The sequence below is a fragment of the Drosophila takahashii genome, chromosome 2R (assembly GCF_030179915.1).
Source record: "Drosophila takahashii strain IR98-3 E-12201 chromosome 2R, DtakHiC1v2, whole genome shotgun sequence".
In the NCBI taxonomy this organism is placed as follows: domain Eukaryota; kingdom Metazoa; phylum Arthropoda; class Insecta; order Diptera; family Drosophilidae; genus Drosophila; species Drosophila takahashii.
The window spans coordinates 40068654-40085261 of NC_091679.1; the positions used below are offsets into that span (position 1 = coordinate 40068654).

Genomic DNA, 16608 nt, shown 5'->3' on the forward strand with positions numbered 1-16608 from the left:
ATGTCCTCGTTCTTCGATTGCTTCAACAATTTCCTGCAGAGCGGCGGCAATGTGGCGCAGAATGTGTCGCAGGAGGAGGAACCGAAAATCGCGGCCCAGCCGCTGGACGGCGACACAGAGCTAGTGCCGCCCAGCACGCCCACGCCCAGCGAGAGTGTAAGTAGTGTCCTGGCTAGTGGGCCAGTTCCTCTAAAGGTCCTTGTAATCAGTTACCCATTTCCCTGGCCGTTTGTTGTGAAATAGAATAAATATTTTCGCGGGGCCTGCGGTTCGGGGGAAATGGCGGAGTTGCCAGATCAGCGATGTGGCAACCCTGCGTTCAGGCACGCCATATTTTGCAAGAACGAAAAATTTGCGTAGCGCACGGGCAAAAACCAGAAAATCAATAAGAATTGCTGGTAAAATTGGTTCAAATCGGTGCGAAACGCGTGTGATAATTGCTCGGGCCAAAGGTCAAGGGGTTTGTGGCCATTTCAGCTGTGGTTTCCCAACGCCGCAAATGCGACAACAACGTAGAAGAGGAAGAGAACTTGGGGCAGCGCAGCCAGTAAAAAGGGAAATTAAAAGTTTACCATGAAGGAAGTGGCGAATCCGATAGGAAGTCAGCCCAAAATCACGGAGGCCTCGTCCTCGATAATAACCTACAGTCCCAGCAAGTTTCTCACTCGCGTGGGCGCAGGGAAAACCACATACACCACACACACACACACAACAACAACAGCAGCGACGTCTGCAGCGGCGGCGGTAGCGGCAACAAAAACAAACAATGCGCCAGTGGGCGGATCCAGTGCCTCCTACTATGTGGTCAAGGCCGGCTCCCTGGGCAGCGCAGCCTCCATGACGGGATCCATCAAAGTCAGCTCGCCGCCAAAGGCACCAACGGCGATTAGGTCGCCCGCTTTGGTCATCACATCGCCCTCGACGCCAACCGAGAGTGTAATATTAAACTAGAGGCATCACTATGATCATCTATTAACCAGACCAGCACTGCATGAGCCCTAAAATCACTCATCCCACTAATGTACCTCCTTACGAAAGTTCTTGACTAATAATTCTCCCTTTTATCCTTTAGTCCAGCACCATTTCGGCGCCCAGTGAATCCTCCTTTGGCGAGAAAATGGAGCACAGCTATATGCGCGATACGCCAGCTCGCAGCGATGTCCACAATGGCCTGGCGCCCGCCAGGAACATCCTGGTTCGCCATCCTCCGCAGTGTCCCAGCTGTCACACCTATCCGCCGCAGCAGGAGGAGCTCTCCGAGATGCAGCAGGCCCATGTGCCGCCCTACGACGAGATAGCCGCCAAGGAGGCGATGAATGAGTGCGCTCGCATTGCAAAATACGTTAAGAACAACAATTCCGATGAACAGGATTGGGTGGCGCGCGTTAATCAGTTAGTAATTGCCTTAAGTTCAATGAAAAACCTTAGTTAACTTAATATTTCCCCCACAGATTTGGCTGGACGCCCTTGCAGCAGTCGCTATTCGAAAAGGTCTGTGCCATTTTGGACCAGGATCAGTTGGCTCGCCTGGCCAACGATAAACGGCAGCACGAGGCCATCCATCGTCGCGTGAGTGCCGACAAGTCCGCCTCCAGGCTGCGCAAAGTTCTGGCCAGCGTCGCCTGGGAGACGCGCATCACCCAGTGGATTCACGCCCTGCTCATGGATCACCTGTCGCCCTCGTACATGGCCTCTTACCTGGATATTCTGCAGACGCTAAAGACCAAGCTGCCTACTTTGGTGGACAAGATGCTGTTCAGCCGGCCGCTGAACAACAGCCAGGAGTTGCTGGCTCCGGTGATGAAAAAGCGCTGGGAGCCGAACATCCTGCCCAAGGGCCGCCAACTCACGCACAACGCCATCATGGTGGTGCTGCCCACCATGCCCACCAGTGGTCCCGTCTCGGATCGCATGCAGAAGTGGTACCAGGCACTGGCCACCATCACCCAGGTGGTGCAGATCTCGCTGCCCAATACGAGTAGGTTTATATTAGAGCCCTGCATGAATGGATTCAATGAATTATGAATTAATTAGAATTTTGAGTTTAATAGAAATTGAATGAATGAATGGCATGAATTTCGAAATAATTCAAACGACAATTTCTTTTGAAGAAGAAAGGGCCATAATTTTGTAATTAAATCTGCATGAATTTTATTTTCTAAGCAGTTAACATTGATTTGTTAAAAAGAAAGCCCAAAAAAAAATCTGCAAATTCAAAAAAATCATAAAAATGATTCATTCATTCATTCAATTCGAAATGAATTAAAAAAACATTCAATTTATTTCACATAAAATTGAATTAAACAAATCAGAAATTTCATGGCATACTATGATAAAACAAATATTGAATTATTTACAAACTATAATTTTCTAAATTAAATGTATTCCCTATTTTAGACAACAGAATTGGCAATCAGAATCTGGACCAGGTGGCCGAGACCATTGTGTCCCTCACTCGCGTCAAGATCCACGAATTGCGCACGGATAATCCCAGTCGAGGCATCATTCTCGTTGGCTTTAATGCTGGTTCTGCCTTGGCTCTGCAGGTTGCTCTTTCGGAGAGTGTGGCCTGTTTGGTTTGCATGGGATTTGCCTACAACACGATGCGTGGTCCACGAGGAACGCCCGATGATCGCATGCTGGACATCAAGGCGCCCATACTGTTTGTCATCGGTCAGAATTCAGCTCGCACAAGTCAGGAGGAAATGGAGGGCTTGCGCGAGCGAATGCAGTCCGAATCTTCGCTGGTTGTCGTAGGCAGTGCCGATGATGCACTGCGCGTTCCAAAAAGCAAACGGCGCATAGAGGGCGTTACCCAGTCCATGGTGGACTACATGGTGGTTGTAAGTTTAAAGGGAAAAAACTATCAAATTAAGAATTATATTTTAAAATATTTTCTTTATTTTGCAGGAGGAAGTCTTTGACTTTGTGAGCAGGACATTGAGTAATCCTCCTGGACCTCGAATGCCCACTTCCCTGATGCACCAGCAGGGTTATCAACGCCAACAGAAGCAGCCAACTCACATTCTGGCTGATGGAAACGCAAATAAGGCTGTCCAACAGATGCGCAAGAGGAAAGTGGACGGCGGTCTCGATGATCCAATGGGTCAGCCGGCCAAATCAAAGTTTGTGCCTCACAGTGAGTATTCCATTCGTATTGTATTCAGCACTAGTATCATCCCACTATCCATCCCGCATGTTAACCCACTAACCACCTAACCGAAACATTCCCAAACCAAACTCATCCATCGACGAAAGCTCGCGTCCACAAGCCGAAGCCACCGCGTCTCATTGATCCGTTTGCTGCCAAGCGAAAGGGTAAATTCATTCCGGGTCTTCTTCATCAACTAACATTTCTACCCCCCCTTCAGTTGGAAGACCCCGAACTCGACCCCTTCCTAATGTCGGTGGCCAAAAAGGTGCACCTCATCCAGAGAAATCGAAGTTGAGCAGCGAAGAACTAAACCAATCCATTGAATTCATACTAGATGATGCCCTGGACTACGAAGATGCGCAATCGACGACGGCAGGAGGATCAGCGGGAGTGCCCAAGGTGATCACTCCAGGTGTTTTGGGGAAACAATTGCCGCCAGTTAACCTCGCAGCCGGCACCAAGATCAAGATGATACCCTCCAATCAGTTTGTCCAGATCAAGCATCTTCCGGCGCAGGGAAAACTCATCAACTACACGCTGAACAAGCCAGGTGGTGCGACCACAAGCGCCGCCACCATTGGCAGCATTGTTAAGACGCTGCCAAGCTCATCGGTTGGTGGTCAGCAGATCTTTACCTTGAAAACGCCCACTGGACAAACGCAGCAATTTGCAACGGCTGGGACATCGGCGGGTGCAGTTGGATCATCGGCAACCACAGGATCGGGACAACAGAAGTACACGGTGTTTAAAAACGCAAACGGCATGACCATGCTGCATCTTACAAAGAGTGTACCTACTTCTGCAACCAATAGTCCTTCGGGGAGTGTGGATTTGTCCAACATTATCGATATGCCCATAGTTTTTGCCGACAACGAAGGCAACATTCCCGAGCATCAACAGGCAGACAAGGATATTAAAACAGGTTGGTTAAATGGTGTTTTTTTGTATTCATGATTTTAATTCCAAATATTTTACAGCACCCATTCGTAGCGCCAACAAGAGCCCTCTGATCATCAGTCAGAAGATCATAAAGGAGGCTAATAAGCCACCTGGCATGGTAACCAACAGTGGAGGCATTTCGGGCGCCACCAAGTCGGGAAATATAGTGCTCAACAAAGGCCTCCAGCAGTTGTTCACCCCTGCGCCCGGCGGAACGGTTGCCAGTCAGAACAAAGTGGTCTATCTCAACCGGAATACAATAAAACCAATGGGAAATGTGGTGACTGGGACTCATCGAGTACCCATACGGATAGTAAGCAGTCCAAAGACGGGAGGAGCAGTGACGACCACGGCTTCCAGCAGCCCTATCATGGTAGATCCTGCAACGGGATCTCTGGTTACCAGTGTCAAGACCGTCAATGTGCAGACCATCAAGCCAACGCAAGGAACTCTTCGACAAGCGGGTGCCGTGGGCAGCAAGGGCTATTCGCAGTTCCAGGTGATTAATAGCACTACAGGAGCATCCAAAACAGTTTCTGGAGACGGCAAGACGCCCGTGCGAAATATCTACTTCAAGTCCGCCATTGGACTCAAGCAATTGCCAGTGCAAATGCTGGGCAATCGAATACCGGGTGGAGCCGTTGTCTCATCTTCAGCAGCGACATCTTCGGGAGCCGCAGCCCTGCGCCGAGTGGTCAACATCGGGCCCGTTCCCAAGGTGACGGCCACGTCGACAACAACGACTTCGACGGCTGCTACGCCCACCCAAAGCAAAAACTAGAATTAGTTATAGATGATATAGCACTGTAAATATGTTAAGAAAGCCATTAATAAGTTGGTGATTAGGGGGTCTTTAATTTCCCCCTACCCATTATTTCAAGGATTATTATTTCACTAAAATAAAACAGATAAATTGACAGAAAATTTGTAAATGTAAGTTCTGGGAATTCAGAGAACGCTTCGCTTGCAAACCTGTGCAAATTCCACGTCTGGGTTTTAGGTTACCATATCATGGCCTGCTTTGATTTGTGCTGGACTATATAATATACAAGTATACTATATGCTAAAGAATGACGGAGGACAGGAAGCGGCAGCGGCGTGAGAAAATTTGTATTTTTAAAAATGTTTCGGCACAAAGTGCGTTTGTAAAAGTGTCCAGAGAGTGGAGTTATCTGGCATTATATAACCACAGGGGTTCACACGGCTGCACTGCAGCCAGTGACTGTCAAAATGTGCTCTGATGACAGACTTTCTGCTGAGAATTGCACTTTGCAGCTCGCTGCCGGCAGCTTGGACAAAAAGCTAAAATTTCATTGAAGTTCCATGGGCACATGCATGGAAAAACATATCTACATATGTTTGTATATTTGGATTTGGGTCTGGATTTCTTGGTAAATACTTTATTATTTTATGTAGTTCAAGTTAACCCATTTGAGTAGGGATTATAAAATCATGATCTAGGTACTTAATATTGGATGTAATAATAAGTTAAATAATAAATAAAATAATAATAATACAATTTGTGTAATAAATATTATTTTAATAAAAATCAATTTTAAATTTATTTTAATATTTTTTTTTTATATTTATTAATGAGTTAATTTTATATTTTCAAAAAAACATCAGTAAATTTTACTGTTTTTGTTCGAAATATTGTAGAAGATAACAACTTGAGTTTGCAATCATGGGTTAAGCTCCCTTTTTGACCAGTCAGCAAATTTGAAAGCGATTCGCTCAGAAAGGCTGAAGAACATTGTCGCGAATCCCGAATACTGCCTGCATAATGTTTATAGTTGTATTCGTGATTTCTTATTTGCATTTGTAGCAGTCATATATTTAATTACATTTTATGTACAGTTCGACTCGTCCATTTGGATATAGAATTATAAATATGTGAATCTCCGGATTTATGTGGCGTTAGGGGTAACATCATCATTTTGGACATCTAGGGACTTCAGTAGCTCGCCAAACGTGATCAGGTACAGATCGGCCTGATATAAGTGATCATCAAGGATACGCCAGTTCAAACTGAAGGATCAAATGGGGTGAATAATAATAATAAAGTGATAACTTGTGAATTATTTTTGAAATTTCAAAAAGAAAAATAAAAAAAAAAAAATTAATCAGAATATCGATTAACTTTAAAAAATAAACAAAACATTACTTACAAATGTATAAAGTGATTCAAGTTAATTTCAATATATGAATAAAAGTGCATATGATTAAAAAGTTCGGCTGCATCTGCTAAAACTATTAAAATTATCGGAAATAAATCTTCTTTTTTTCTAGGCAATTTTTTTTTTACCGGGCGACTTTGAGTTTGATTTAAAAATGTCTTCAATTTTAGTTGAAAATTATATTTACAATTTTCATTGAATTTATTATACGTTACCATCATTTAATTTAAAAATTCTGGGAATAGGCCACTACCTTGCAGTCACGTGATGAAAAAACACAGGTGACACAAATCCGGAATTTGGTTGTTTTGCTTCGTGTTTTTTAATTTCATTAATTCATGTGATGTGACGTAGTGGAACATACCTGGAGTTGCAAACAACATAAAGTGGAAATAGTATTTAAGTAATAAATTTAATAAATTTACCAACCGTGTGATTACAAGCAACGGTCATTTTTACGAAATATAATTAAAACTATTATCAGAATATATTCAAATAAACTTTCGCAATAAATATCAATTCCCAGATTAGTTTAATTAGTTTCAAAGGTAACCATTATATCAAAATCTCAAAAGCTATTTATAACATTACCAACCTACAAAAGAAATTGAGTTGTAACAATGACGAAATGAGATCTGAAGATAATGATGAATGAATTATAATAGCCAGATCCACTGAGCCATAGAGTTTTCAAGAGGCCAGCAAAGCAAAAACGACCTTAGGTTCGTTTGAGATTTCTTTGACACCTTTTGATAATGATAATGATCTTTCAGAGCTCGGCTTAAACAGGTTCTAACAATTACTAACCGTTTTTTGTTGCCAATGAGTTTGTTTTTTGATTGATTTGATTTTAATCTTGTACACATAACAGAGACAAGAGTACCAAATCTTTTTGTGGGAACTGAGAGAAAGGGTATATATTCTAGACTAACTTTCTCTCTACCCAACTTAACCAAAAATCGATTCAAATCTGTTGTAGTTACACTTTAAAAATGTCCAGTTTTGGTCTCAAACAAATCTATCAATTATGAATTTGTCAGAATCAATTTTAATCTTCACTTCAAAGTCATACAAACTCATCAGCCATTCTTGAAGATTTATGCTGCATTTCTCTTCATAATATGAATATTTTAGCCATAAATTTTAAATGTCCCTCGAAAGCCATACTTATAGAGCTAAATGTTTTGAAAAAGTCCATAGATTTCGCATAGATTGGCGGTTTATTTAGTTTATCGAATCGTTTGGATGTGGGTCAGTGAATGGTCCTGTTTACTTCTTCTTCAGGAAGGGGCTGACGATGGCCGGAGCGGAGTAGGTGGTGATGGGAGCTGCGTAGGCGGCGCCAGCGGCATAGGTGGCCACGGGAGCGGTGTAGGCAGGAGCACTGTAGACCGAAGCGGTGTAGGCAGGAGCAGCGGCGGCGTAGGTGGAGTAGGCAGGAGCAGCAGCAGCATAGGTGGAATAAGCAGGAGCTGCGGCGGCATAGGTGGTCACCGGTGCGCTGTAGGCCACGGGAGCAGCAGCTGCGTAGGTGGCGGCATAAGCGGGAGCAGCGGCGTAAGTGGCCACCGGAGAGGCGATGAAGCCAGCCTGGGCGGCGGCGATGCAGAGAGCCAAGCAGATGAGGAACTAAAGGAAGAAACAAACGAATATCCTTTAATAGCTGAACATCCTGAATAAATAGAAAGGTAACCTACCTTCATGTTGATTGTTTGGGTTGGTTGGTTTGTCAGTGACTGATGCTTTTGGCTAAAATTCTCCAGCATTTTATAGGCCAATTGTCGCCGCATTGGCCAAAACGGGTTTACGGCTTATACAAAAATCTAAATCAGAACACAATTGCGTCCGCAATGATATTTCTGCCGGGTAATAACGTTCAATGAACGCGGATGCCGCGCCCCACGCCCTCAGATGTTTGTCGGGAATTAACAGCCAACGGCGTGTCAAATGGATTACTCGTTTCCAGCATTTCGACAACTGAAATGGACGGAATTACGATTCTGATTACTGATTGTTGGATAGCAAATTTTAAGTGATTTTCTAACTTACCTCTTAAATAGAAATTCTTATCTTCAACTGCTCGATTATCTTTGGTCACTCAGTAGTATTGTCCTTGAGTATTTGTCAAAACTTAATTGATACTTTATGATTAAGAAGGTATTTTGTAATGACTAGGCGTATTTATAAAGTTAAGTTGGTTTGTGCGGTAATTAGGAATGTTTACAGAAGTTCACGGAAGTTGTGCTTTACAAGACTTGAGTTACAATAAATAGTTAATCTTTGGTTTAAGCTTAAGGCACTTGGAATGGCCAAAGAAAAATTCCTACGCCGGAGTTTCTGTTAATAAAGTTTTCTTAAGTAAAACAGAACGCGGCTTTTTACGCTTCACATCGATCTCGTAGAGCGCCAGTCCCAGTTGATGGACAAAAGAACTAAATTGCTTATTAAGGTAAGCAAAACTTAGCGCCGGCGGCTGTTCCACGGCACAGGTTCCCCTTAGATCGTCATGTGCCCAATGCGGAGCGTCCACATCGCAGGGATGCCGGCCCAGAAGACGGGGAAACGCCTCCGTGGAGAGATGCGGATAGAAGACATTGAGCAGCTCGAAGTTCAGGTAGCTGCTGGCATTCGAGTGAACCAGGGCCTCGTGAAGATCCGCACTCAACGAGGCCGGAATGGCCAAATATAGTTTGTATCGCAAGTGACTCGCTCCCGAGCGCTTCACCTCGCAGTTTCCACTTATCAGCTTCACCTTCTGCAGCAGGGAGTCCAACGAAAGCCCTCCATACTCGTACAAATAAAAATCCCTGGGGCGGCGATATCGCTGATGCGTCTGTCTATTGAAATGCAGCACTCTCGAGCTGGGAATGTTGATCAGATGCAGGGGCAAACTGTAGATGTGCGATGTGATCAGGTGAACATGCGTGGCCGCCGGTTTGGTGGCCATCACATGGGATATATCCGCCGCCAAAGGATAAACGCCCGCCTGGTGGATGAAGCCAAAGAACAGCGTAAGCAGCACATTGCTCACGTACCAAATCCGCAGCAGGTAAGGTCCCGAAGCTTTGCTCGAAAGCAGTCTGTCGTAGAAATAGCGCAACAGTGGGTGATCCTTCTGAAACGGATACTTGGCGCTGAATCCCGTGATGAGTTTGGGAGCATGCAGCAGTAGCAGTGGAAAGGTCACGGGCAGCAGAAAGCGCGGTTCCTGGTGGTTGATCAGCGAGAGAAAGAACAGGGGCACAAAGATGGCACCCGACATCAAAGAAACGATGCTCTGGAAACGCGGCAGCACTTGATATTCCGCTCGAAAGAATCTCAGCAGCAATTGGGCAAAGGCTCCCAAGGCGGCGAGAGCCAGGACATTAAAAAGCATCGGCATGTTGACCATCAAATGGACATAACAAGGGTGAACTCCATGACTCGCCGTCTGAGCCGAATCCAAATTGGCCTTGATGAAGTTCCAGGGCGTGAAGACAAAGTTGTCGATGCTCAAGTGCATCATGTGCAGCTCGCCAAGGGTCAGATGTTGATAGTACAGCGAGTCGCAGAAGATGAAGAAGATCAGCGCAGGCAGGGCGCACAAACAGAAGAGCGCAATGCGAAGATTAAAGTCCCTGAAGGTAACGCTCCTGGTTCCCATCCCGCGCAGCAGCCAAAAGAAGACCATGGGTGCTCCAAACAGCAGGAAGGTGGGTCTATTAAACACCCCAGCCACGCAGATGGTGGACATGTAGAGCAAATGCTGCAAATTGTGAGCCGGCAGAGAGTTCTTTAGCTTCCAAATGCGCACTCTTTCGCTTATGGACTCCGCCTTGTCGTACTTCTCCTCCAGAAACTCCTTTTTATACACCACCGTGTTCGTGCGCAGCATGCATTCGGAGACCAGGCAGAGCAGCCAGGAGCACATGGCCATTTCCAGGCTGTTGGAGAAGGTGCGGGTGCCAAAGACGAGCAGAATCCAAGAGCTTCCCATGGCCAACAAGCGGATTTCGAAGCGCAATCCATAAAGCCGGCAGATGCGGTACAAACAATAGTCGTTGGTGAAGGAAATTAAAGTGTAAATCAGCCGTGGAAACACCACATAGGTGTAGCTGCCCAGCAGATCCAATTTCCAGCCCGCCTTCACACACTCCGCAATAAACTCGTAGAAACTCCAGGGAATCCGGAGCAGAGCAAATGGAAGAACTATTGACCTCACGGGCAGCGAATTGTTGAACTCCCAGGTGCGCGTGTGCTCCAGCCTAAAGTGGTCTCCTATAAAAAATATGGGATATAGATATAGTAAGCCTCTTAAAGAGATTCCTCCACATCCTCACCTGTCATCACCTCCACGCTCTGGAAAAACTCATCCGGATGCACATAACCCAGTTGGGGCACAAAAACGAGCAGCAGACGCACTGCCGCAAAGCAAAAATATGTGCTCAGGTGGCGGTCGCCGGGCGAGCGACTCTGCCACAGCTTTGTCAAGCGCATTTTTGGCTATTATTTTAATTTTAATTGTAATTAAAATCTAACAAGAAATCAACAACAATTTATTTGTTTTGCCAGCGCATTTGTGTGAATGGTTGTTTAGTGGGACCTCAGCTGGGCTACAAAGAAAAATCGGTTGGCAGGCTCTAAGGGGTGTAAAAAGGAAGTTGGCAGCTCTTCCTTTGAATTTGAAATGAGTAACGGTGTTTTTGTTTGCAAATAAATATATATAAATATTATTAAAATTATAATCTATATAATTCTGTACTTTGCTTTCAGGCTGAAGAACTATAACACAGGTCAACAAAATGGACTTTATTAAAAGGTGCAGGCCTATGGGCATTAAAATATGTTAATATAGACGTATATAAGAATATCTGCATACTTCGTTTTCGCGTTTAACGGGTGGTATTTGTATTTCTACATAATTGCATTTAAGGTTCCATTATTATTTGAGTCAATTAAAGCCTATGAGCCATTGAAGTAATTTGTTCACCTCTATTCACAACCAACTTAATGCGGTGAACAGTCTTAAAAAAATACAAGGAAAAATATGTGCCGTAAAATATTTGACAGGCATCTAGACACGACTTTTCCCGAATTTTTGAGATAAAACCCACTATTGTACTTCAAAGGATGGAATTTATAGAATTTTTTCCGTAAGAACGGGAAAAGTAACAAGAATTTTATAATTCCATTTTACATAAATATCTGACACATTCGTAGAAATTTGCCTTTCAATTTGTTTAGCAGTAGGCGCCGAACATCGAAAATTTGTATTTTCAAGGGGTTAGTATGCCTGTTAAATATCTCCCCCCACAATTTTAAGGCTACGCCACTGTTATCTTTAAAAAACCTACTGTGTGAAGTCACGACCAACTCGTTACGTAATAGTTACTCAAAAATACTTGTTACTTTTTACGTTCCTATGAAAAAAATTCTATAAATTCCATCCTTCGACGTATAATGGTCTTATTTATCTTAAAAATTCGGTGAAAGACGCCTCTAGATGCCTGTCAAATATTTTAGGGCACATATTTATACCCTTGCAGAGGGTATTATTTTCCTTGTATTTTTTTAAGCCTGTTCACCGCATCAAGTTGGTTGGGAATAGAGGTAAACAAATTACTTCAATGGCTCATAGGCTTTGATTGACTCAAATTATGATGGAACCTTAAATGCAATTATTTAGAAGGGCATCTAAGCAATTTTTTGGCATAGGTTTTATTACAACTAAGCACAGACCCTCGAGGATATCTTAAATCAAAACAATTAATGTTGCTATTTTTTTCAAACCGCGATTGCACAAATACCACCCGTAAAACGCGAAAACTAAGTATGCAGATATGCTTATACCCGTCTATATTAACACAATTTAATGCCCATAGGGCTGCATCAAAAACACTGTCGGCCTGTGTAATTAATAAAGAAATATTTTTAATTTATTAGCTTTAAAATATTAGGGAAAATGTACATTTAATAGTTAAAATAAAAGCCAAATATTAGTTTCAAGAAACTGTTGGCCATAGCAAATTTTATTTCATCAACATTTGCCTGAACTTAAACAATAAATAAAGAGTTTTAGTTTATAAAGATTCATTCTGATCGTCCTTTTTAAGGCATTACAAAAATATTACATTATTTTGCTGTTCCTCAACAAAATATGATAGAAAATCATATATAATACATTTCATGAGGTACGAGACCGCTTCACGCTGTTCTAAATGTTAGAATAGTGGCGGTCCATTGATTATACGAATATGAATATGATGGTTTTATAGCATATCCTCGGTGTCAGAGGACTTTTGCTTCATCTGCTCGTCAGGAATCATGCCCAATCGCGATGCGAACGCAACATGAAGATCCGTCAAGATTTCGGAGTGGACTGACATGGGAGCTCTTTCCACAACACTCATCAAATGAGCCCAATGGTAGCTCCACCGACTTGGTTTTATGTGCCTGACAAAGTGCCGATAGGCTACTATGTAGCTTCGGAAAAGGAACTGAAAGGCCTGCAAAGCGGACTCGCACTTTGCCTGCTCCACTGCATCGCTAAGCTCGCTTATTAGGGAGCAATCGGTGCGGTTTATCAGCACCTTGCCAAATATCATGGTGGCCTCCATTGCACTGGCCTGCGTCAACAATCTTATGAGCCGCCGGCTGTAGTCAGAGCTCTCTTCGTCTAGATTGACCACCCAAAAGTCCTTGTGCTTTAAATTCCCGGCTAAATTGAAGATTCTCTGCCGAAATTCTATAAAAAAAACTATGATTAGATGGGTACAAGTTGTCTTAGACTCTATTTAAACTCACCCTCGCTTAGAATTTTTAAATGCGAAAGACCGCGTCGCCAGTAACGCAAAGCCAGGCCCAAAGTATCCACGCGCACCTGTTCAAAGGTGGTCAAATCCCAGCGCAAGGCATCTATGGTTAGCATTATCTGAGAGATTAGCGGCCAGTTCTCCTGGCGCCACTCCAGCAAAAAGGCGTGCATGTCAATATACTCCTTGGCCTTCTTAACCGCCGGTGCATCGTCTCCTTCCTCCGATTTTCCGTGCTCTCTCTTGAGTTTACGTAGCTGTCGAATGCCCTGCACATTTAGCTGCTTCTCGGCAGTTGTGATTGCCAGCAGGAGTCGCAGGATGAACTGCAGGCAGCTGTAGTTCAAGGACTCACTGAATTTGCATAAGCCGGCGGCACAGGCCTCCAGAAATCCCGCCTGTGCCTGCTTCAGTGCCTCCTTTTCATAAGGACACTCACCGTCTTTCAGGCCAACACAAAGTACACTCGATTGCATGTACAATCCATTGAGGATCTGCCGATGGCCATACAGGGAAAGTAGAAAGCGCAGGGCGTTCGGCTTCATCAGCAGTTGCTCGTCCAGCAAGAATTCCTCGGCGCAGCTGGGAATATGGCGAGCAGCATGCTTGGGACAACCATGACAGGCCAGTCGCCAAAAGAGGAGCATAAAGCGATGATGCGTTACCGCCAATCGGGCAAAATCCAGCCACGTTTGCTTGGCGTTCTCATAGCAAAGTTCGAGGAATTCCTCTTGAGGGAACTTCTTCTGCATATCCAAGCGATTGAAGAAACGTATGCGACGCTCCTGGTGATCGGAAGCCTCGAAGTTAAAGCCCTCCGTCACATTCAGCTCGTCGCGAGTTTGTAGGAGTTGAATTTTATCCGACAAACTGAGTTGCTGAAACAGAGGACGCAGCACTAACTTTAGCAGGCTGCTATACTCATCCTCCTCCTCCTCCTCATCTTCCTCCTCATCGTCGTCGATCCTTTCCTGCTTCACTTCCGTTATGGAGATGCCCTCATCTTTGGTCACCATCTTGGCCTCCACCACCTGACTTAAGTGCAGTAAAATCAATCCGGAATGCTTGGTGCCGAGCAGCTTGAGATGTTTTCCCATCGTCTCCACGCACTCATCGCTGCCAAAGGCAATGGAGCGGCCAAAGAGGTTGTCCAGACCGGCGAGCAGTTGATCATTGCTCACATTACCCAGATCGCCGTCGAGAAAGGTCAACAGTTCACCCAAAGTCAACTCCGCAAGGCGATCTTCAAAGCTTTTGGCTGCATCCGCAAAGCTTTGCATCTGCTTGCAGACCGAATGCTGCCCGAGTTCCTCATCCGGCTGGACTAACCCAAGCAACTCGGCCGTCTGGCTGCAGATGAGCTCCTGGTAGCTGTAGAGCAATCGCTGCGAGGGAATCTCCAGCCAGTACATGAAGGTGTCCACGCTGATGAGCTGCAAAATGCGCTGCAGTGCGTCTAGAAGAATTAGGGAATACAGCCGCAAGTCAGCAGTGGGATCCTTTGAGTAGCTGCCGCTGATGTCCAAGCTCATTTGGCTGTAGATGCTGAAGCATTTGGGCTTTTGGCCATGCCGAGGAGTTAAAATCTCCAGGAGCACCTCCAGCAGCTGTTGCATCACCTCGGCCAGGTAAAGCTTTCTCATAGCTGCACGTGGCAGAGTCTTCAGACGATCCTGCGAGTCCAGCAGATGACGCTGCAGCATGCTGGCCATCTGACGCAGCAGTCGCTTGTTCTCCTCGGGCAGATTATGATGGATAATGGCGCGGCCAGCTGCCTTTAGGGAGCCAAAAACCAGGGGCAAGGCATCCAAATGATCTGGGTGAACGTGCGAGAGAGTCTCACTGAATGCCTCGAAATACTGGGTGGTCAGCCAGCGGGGTCCGCAGGCGAGGAACTCCTCCAGCGGCTCCTGAAGGCCACATTTCAATGCAATGGCAATGGTGAGGAATTGTGGAATGGCCGGCAGCTGGTGGCACAAGTGGATGACCTGGGAGCTCCACTGGCAGTCCGATTCCCTGCTCGTATTCAGAACCAGGTAGACCAGCAGTCCGCGCAGGTGATTCATGGCATTTGGGCCATTTGGCCGGGCAACCAGCTCCTCGAGGCGCTTGGCATGTGGCTCCATGCGGATCAGTTCGTGCTCCAGCAGTATGGCAGCCACCTGGACGCAGATCTGCTCAATGTGCTCATCGTTTCCTGTCCACAAAATAAATAAAACCCTTATTCCCGGCCAAACTCTTGCAATTTTATCTTACCGCTCCAGTAAATTAGGGTTTTCAGGCTCTTGGTGTTTTGCCCGTAGTCATTGAAGCATTTTCTCAGCTGGACAAACACCTGGCAATTGTCCAGCGGATGCTCCTTCTCAATTATCATCCTGGCGTCCAGCTATTTCACTAATTTTCACAGGAAATTCCGAAAATTGTTCATAAAAAAACAATGCGATTTTCGCGGCAGTCCACTAGAGGTGGGCAAACATCGATACCAACATCGATGATTTCAAAACATCGGTAACATCGATGTTTGGCGGCGAAGTATCGAAAATATGTATGCGTGTAACGGTTTTTACAATTAAAATTATAATAGTAGGAACTAAACTCTTTATTTTCATACGCTTTATAGGCTTACAACCTAGCTACTTTTATAAGGATGGGAAACTAGCTAAGTAGTAACCCCATGTAAACTTATAACCTCTACAATGTTTCACTCTAATCGTCCGTCGCGATCTCGGAAGCTTAAGGAACTACACATAATAAATGGGTAATAACTGACTATTTTTATGACAGTTACAACACATTTTAGTCGTAAAAGTTAACGATGGCGGTTTTTCATATTTTCGGATTTTTTATATGAGTCGGATTACATGAAACAAATAATTTAGAATAACAAAGAGGCATTATAATGGGATTTATTTTAATTATTATAGACAAAACTGATTGGCTTGCCATTTTAATTAGCCGTCTATAGTTTCAAGTAAATGTTGACAAAAGAGAAATATCTTTTTATCTCGTGAGCCTATCAAAAAATAAATATAGTTTATCTTAGAAAGCTACACAGACCGTGAGTATAAAATATTTCGAATCGGTGGTGTATCATTCAGTTATCAAAAAATGGTCATCAAATACACAGTGATCAGTGCTGTAGTCGGCGTACTTTCCCTAGTTGGAGCCTATCAAGTAGTTCCAACTATTGAGGATGGTAATAAAGTAAAAAAAAAAAAATATATTATTGGTTTTACAAATTCATCAAACTACCTTTTAGGAATACCGGATGATCTGAATTTTACAACAGGACCCTTCGTAAAGATCGGTCATGGCTATTATTACATTGAAACCAAGGCGGAAAAGAACTGGTTTGATGCTGCAGAATCATGTCACAGGATGGACGCCAAGCTAATAGCTTTTGAAACCAAAGAAGAGTGGGATCTTATTAACCAGTATCTTTTGAACAATAATATTTATGAAATTTACTGGACCTCGGGTGCGGATTTGGCGAATCAGGGAAAACATGATTGGTTCTCAACTGGGGATCCAATAACTTTAGATATTT

At 44.3% G+C, this 16608-nt stretch overlaps 4 protein-coding genes across 12 annotated transcripts; 1 reads left to right on the plus strand and 3 right to left on the minus strand.

Annotated features, from left to right (window-relative positions):
• Window positions 1-5017, plus strand: Rcd1 (Reduction in Cnn dots 1). Of its 9 annotated transcripts, XM_070212228.1 has the most exons (9): window positions 296-936; window positions 1073-1392; window positions 1452-1978; window positions 2398-2843; window positions 2911-3139; window positions 3259-3318; window positions 3372-3419; window positions 3489-4076; window positions 4132-5017. In XM_070212228.1, exons 1-9 carry the CDS (start codon window positions 574-576, stop codon window positions 4872-4874), a joined length of 3324 nt encoding a protein of 1107 aa, XP_070068329.1. In that variant the 5' UTR covers window positions 296-573; the 3' UTR covers window positions 4875-5017. The 9 variants fall into 9 exon arrangements, with proteins under 9 accessions (XP_017015370.2, XP_017015371.2, XP_017015372.2 ...); XM_017159881.3 differs by lacking the exon at window positions 296-936 and adding an exon at window positions 1-156 and having other exon boundaries at window positions 3372-4076; XM_017159878.3 differs by having other exon boundaries at window positions 3372-4076.
• A 2454-nt stretch (window positions 5018-7471) lies between these two features.
• On the minus strand, window positions 7472-8105 carry LOC108069699 (cuticle protein 16.5-like). The gene is made up of 2 exons (XM_017159896.3): window positions 7968-8105; window positions 7472-7899 (listed from the first exon to the last, which is right to left on the minus strand). Exons 1-2 carry the CDS (start codon window positions 8058-8060, stop codon window positions 7540-7542), a joined length of 453 nt encoding a protein of 150 aa, XP_017015385.2. The 5' UTR covers window positions 8061-8105; the 3' UTR covers window positions 7472-7539.
• Window positions 8106-8593: 488 nt separating this feature from the next.
• PIG-Z (phosphatidylinositol glycan anchor biosynthesis class Z) lies at window positions 8594-10838 on the minus strand. The gene is made up of 2 exons (XM_017159895.3): window positions 10590-10838; window positions 8594-10527 (listed from the first exon to the last, which is right to left on the minus strand). Exons 1-2 carry the CDS (start codon window positions 10744-10746, stop codon window positions 8594-8596), a joined length of 2091 nt encoding a protein of 696 aa, XP_017015384.2. The 5' UTR covers window positions 10747-10838.
• Window positions 10839-12265: 1427 nt separating this feature from the next.
• LOC108060875 (gem-associated protein 4b-like) lies at window positions 12266-15534 on the minus strand. Its single transcript, XM_017146791.3, has 3 exons — window positions 15318-15534; window positions 13054-15258; window positions 12266-12994 (listed from the first exon to the last, which is right to left on the minus strand). Exons 1-3 carry the CDS (start codon window positions 15433-15435, stop codon window positions 12519-12521), a joined length of 2799 nt encoding a protein of 932 aa, XP_017002280.2. The 5' UTR covers window positions 15436-15534; the 3' UTR covers window positions 12266-12518.
• Between the last annotated feature and the right edge of the window lie 1074 nt (window positions 15535-16608).

What these genes read in the sequence shown, in the direction of transcription:
- LOC108069699 (XM_017159896.3), bottom strand. Translation starts at nt 8,060, where the DNA reads ATGCGGCGACAATTGGCCTATAAAATGCTGGAGAATTTTAGCCAAAAG. An exon ending in CCCAAACAATCAACATGAAG is followed by an intron (nt 7,900 to 7,967) that starts GTAGGTTACCTT and finishes TTCTTCCTTTAG; the next exon opens with TTCCTCATCTGCTTGGCTCT.
- LOC108060875 (XM_017146791.3), bottom strand. Translation starts at nt 15,435, where the DNA reads ATGATAATTGAGAAGGAGCATCCGCTGGACAATTGCCAGGTGTTTGTC. An exon ending in AACCCTAATTTACTGGAGCG is followed by an intron (nt 15,259 to 15,317) that starts GTAAGATAAAAT and finishes TTTTGTGGACAG; the next exon opens with GAAACGATGAGCACATTGAG. An exon ending in TTTAAAAATTCTAAGCGAGG is followed by an intron (nt 12,995 to 13,053) that starts GTGAGTTTAAAT and finishes TTTTTTTTATAG; the next exon opens with AATTTCGGCAGAGAATCTTC.
- PIG-Z (XM_017159895.3), bottom strand. Translation starts at nt 10,746, where the DNA reads ATGCGCTTGACAAAGCTGTGGCAGAGTCGCTCGCCCGGCGACCGCCAC. An exon ending in GAGCGTGGAGGTGATGACAG is followed by an intron (nt 10,528 to 10,589) that starts GTGAGGATGTGG and finishes TATTTTTTATAG; the next exon opens with GAGACCACTTTAGGCTGGAG.
- Rcd1 (XM_017159878.3), top strand. Translation starts at nt 574, where the DNA reads ATGAAGGAAGTGGCGAATCCGATAGGAAGTCAGCCCAAAATCACGGAG. An exon ending in GATCTCGCTGCCCAATACGA is followed by an intron (nt 1,979 to 2,397) that starts GTAGGTTTATAT and finishes TCCCTATTTTAG; the next exon opens with ACAACAGAATTGGCAATCAG. An exon ending in AGACAAGGATATTAAAACAG is followed by an intron (nt 4,077 to 4,131) that starts GTTGGTTAAATG and finishes AATATTTTACAG; the next exon opens with CACCCATTCGTAGCGCCAAC.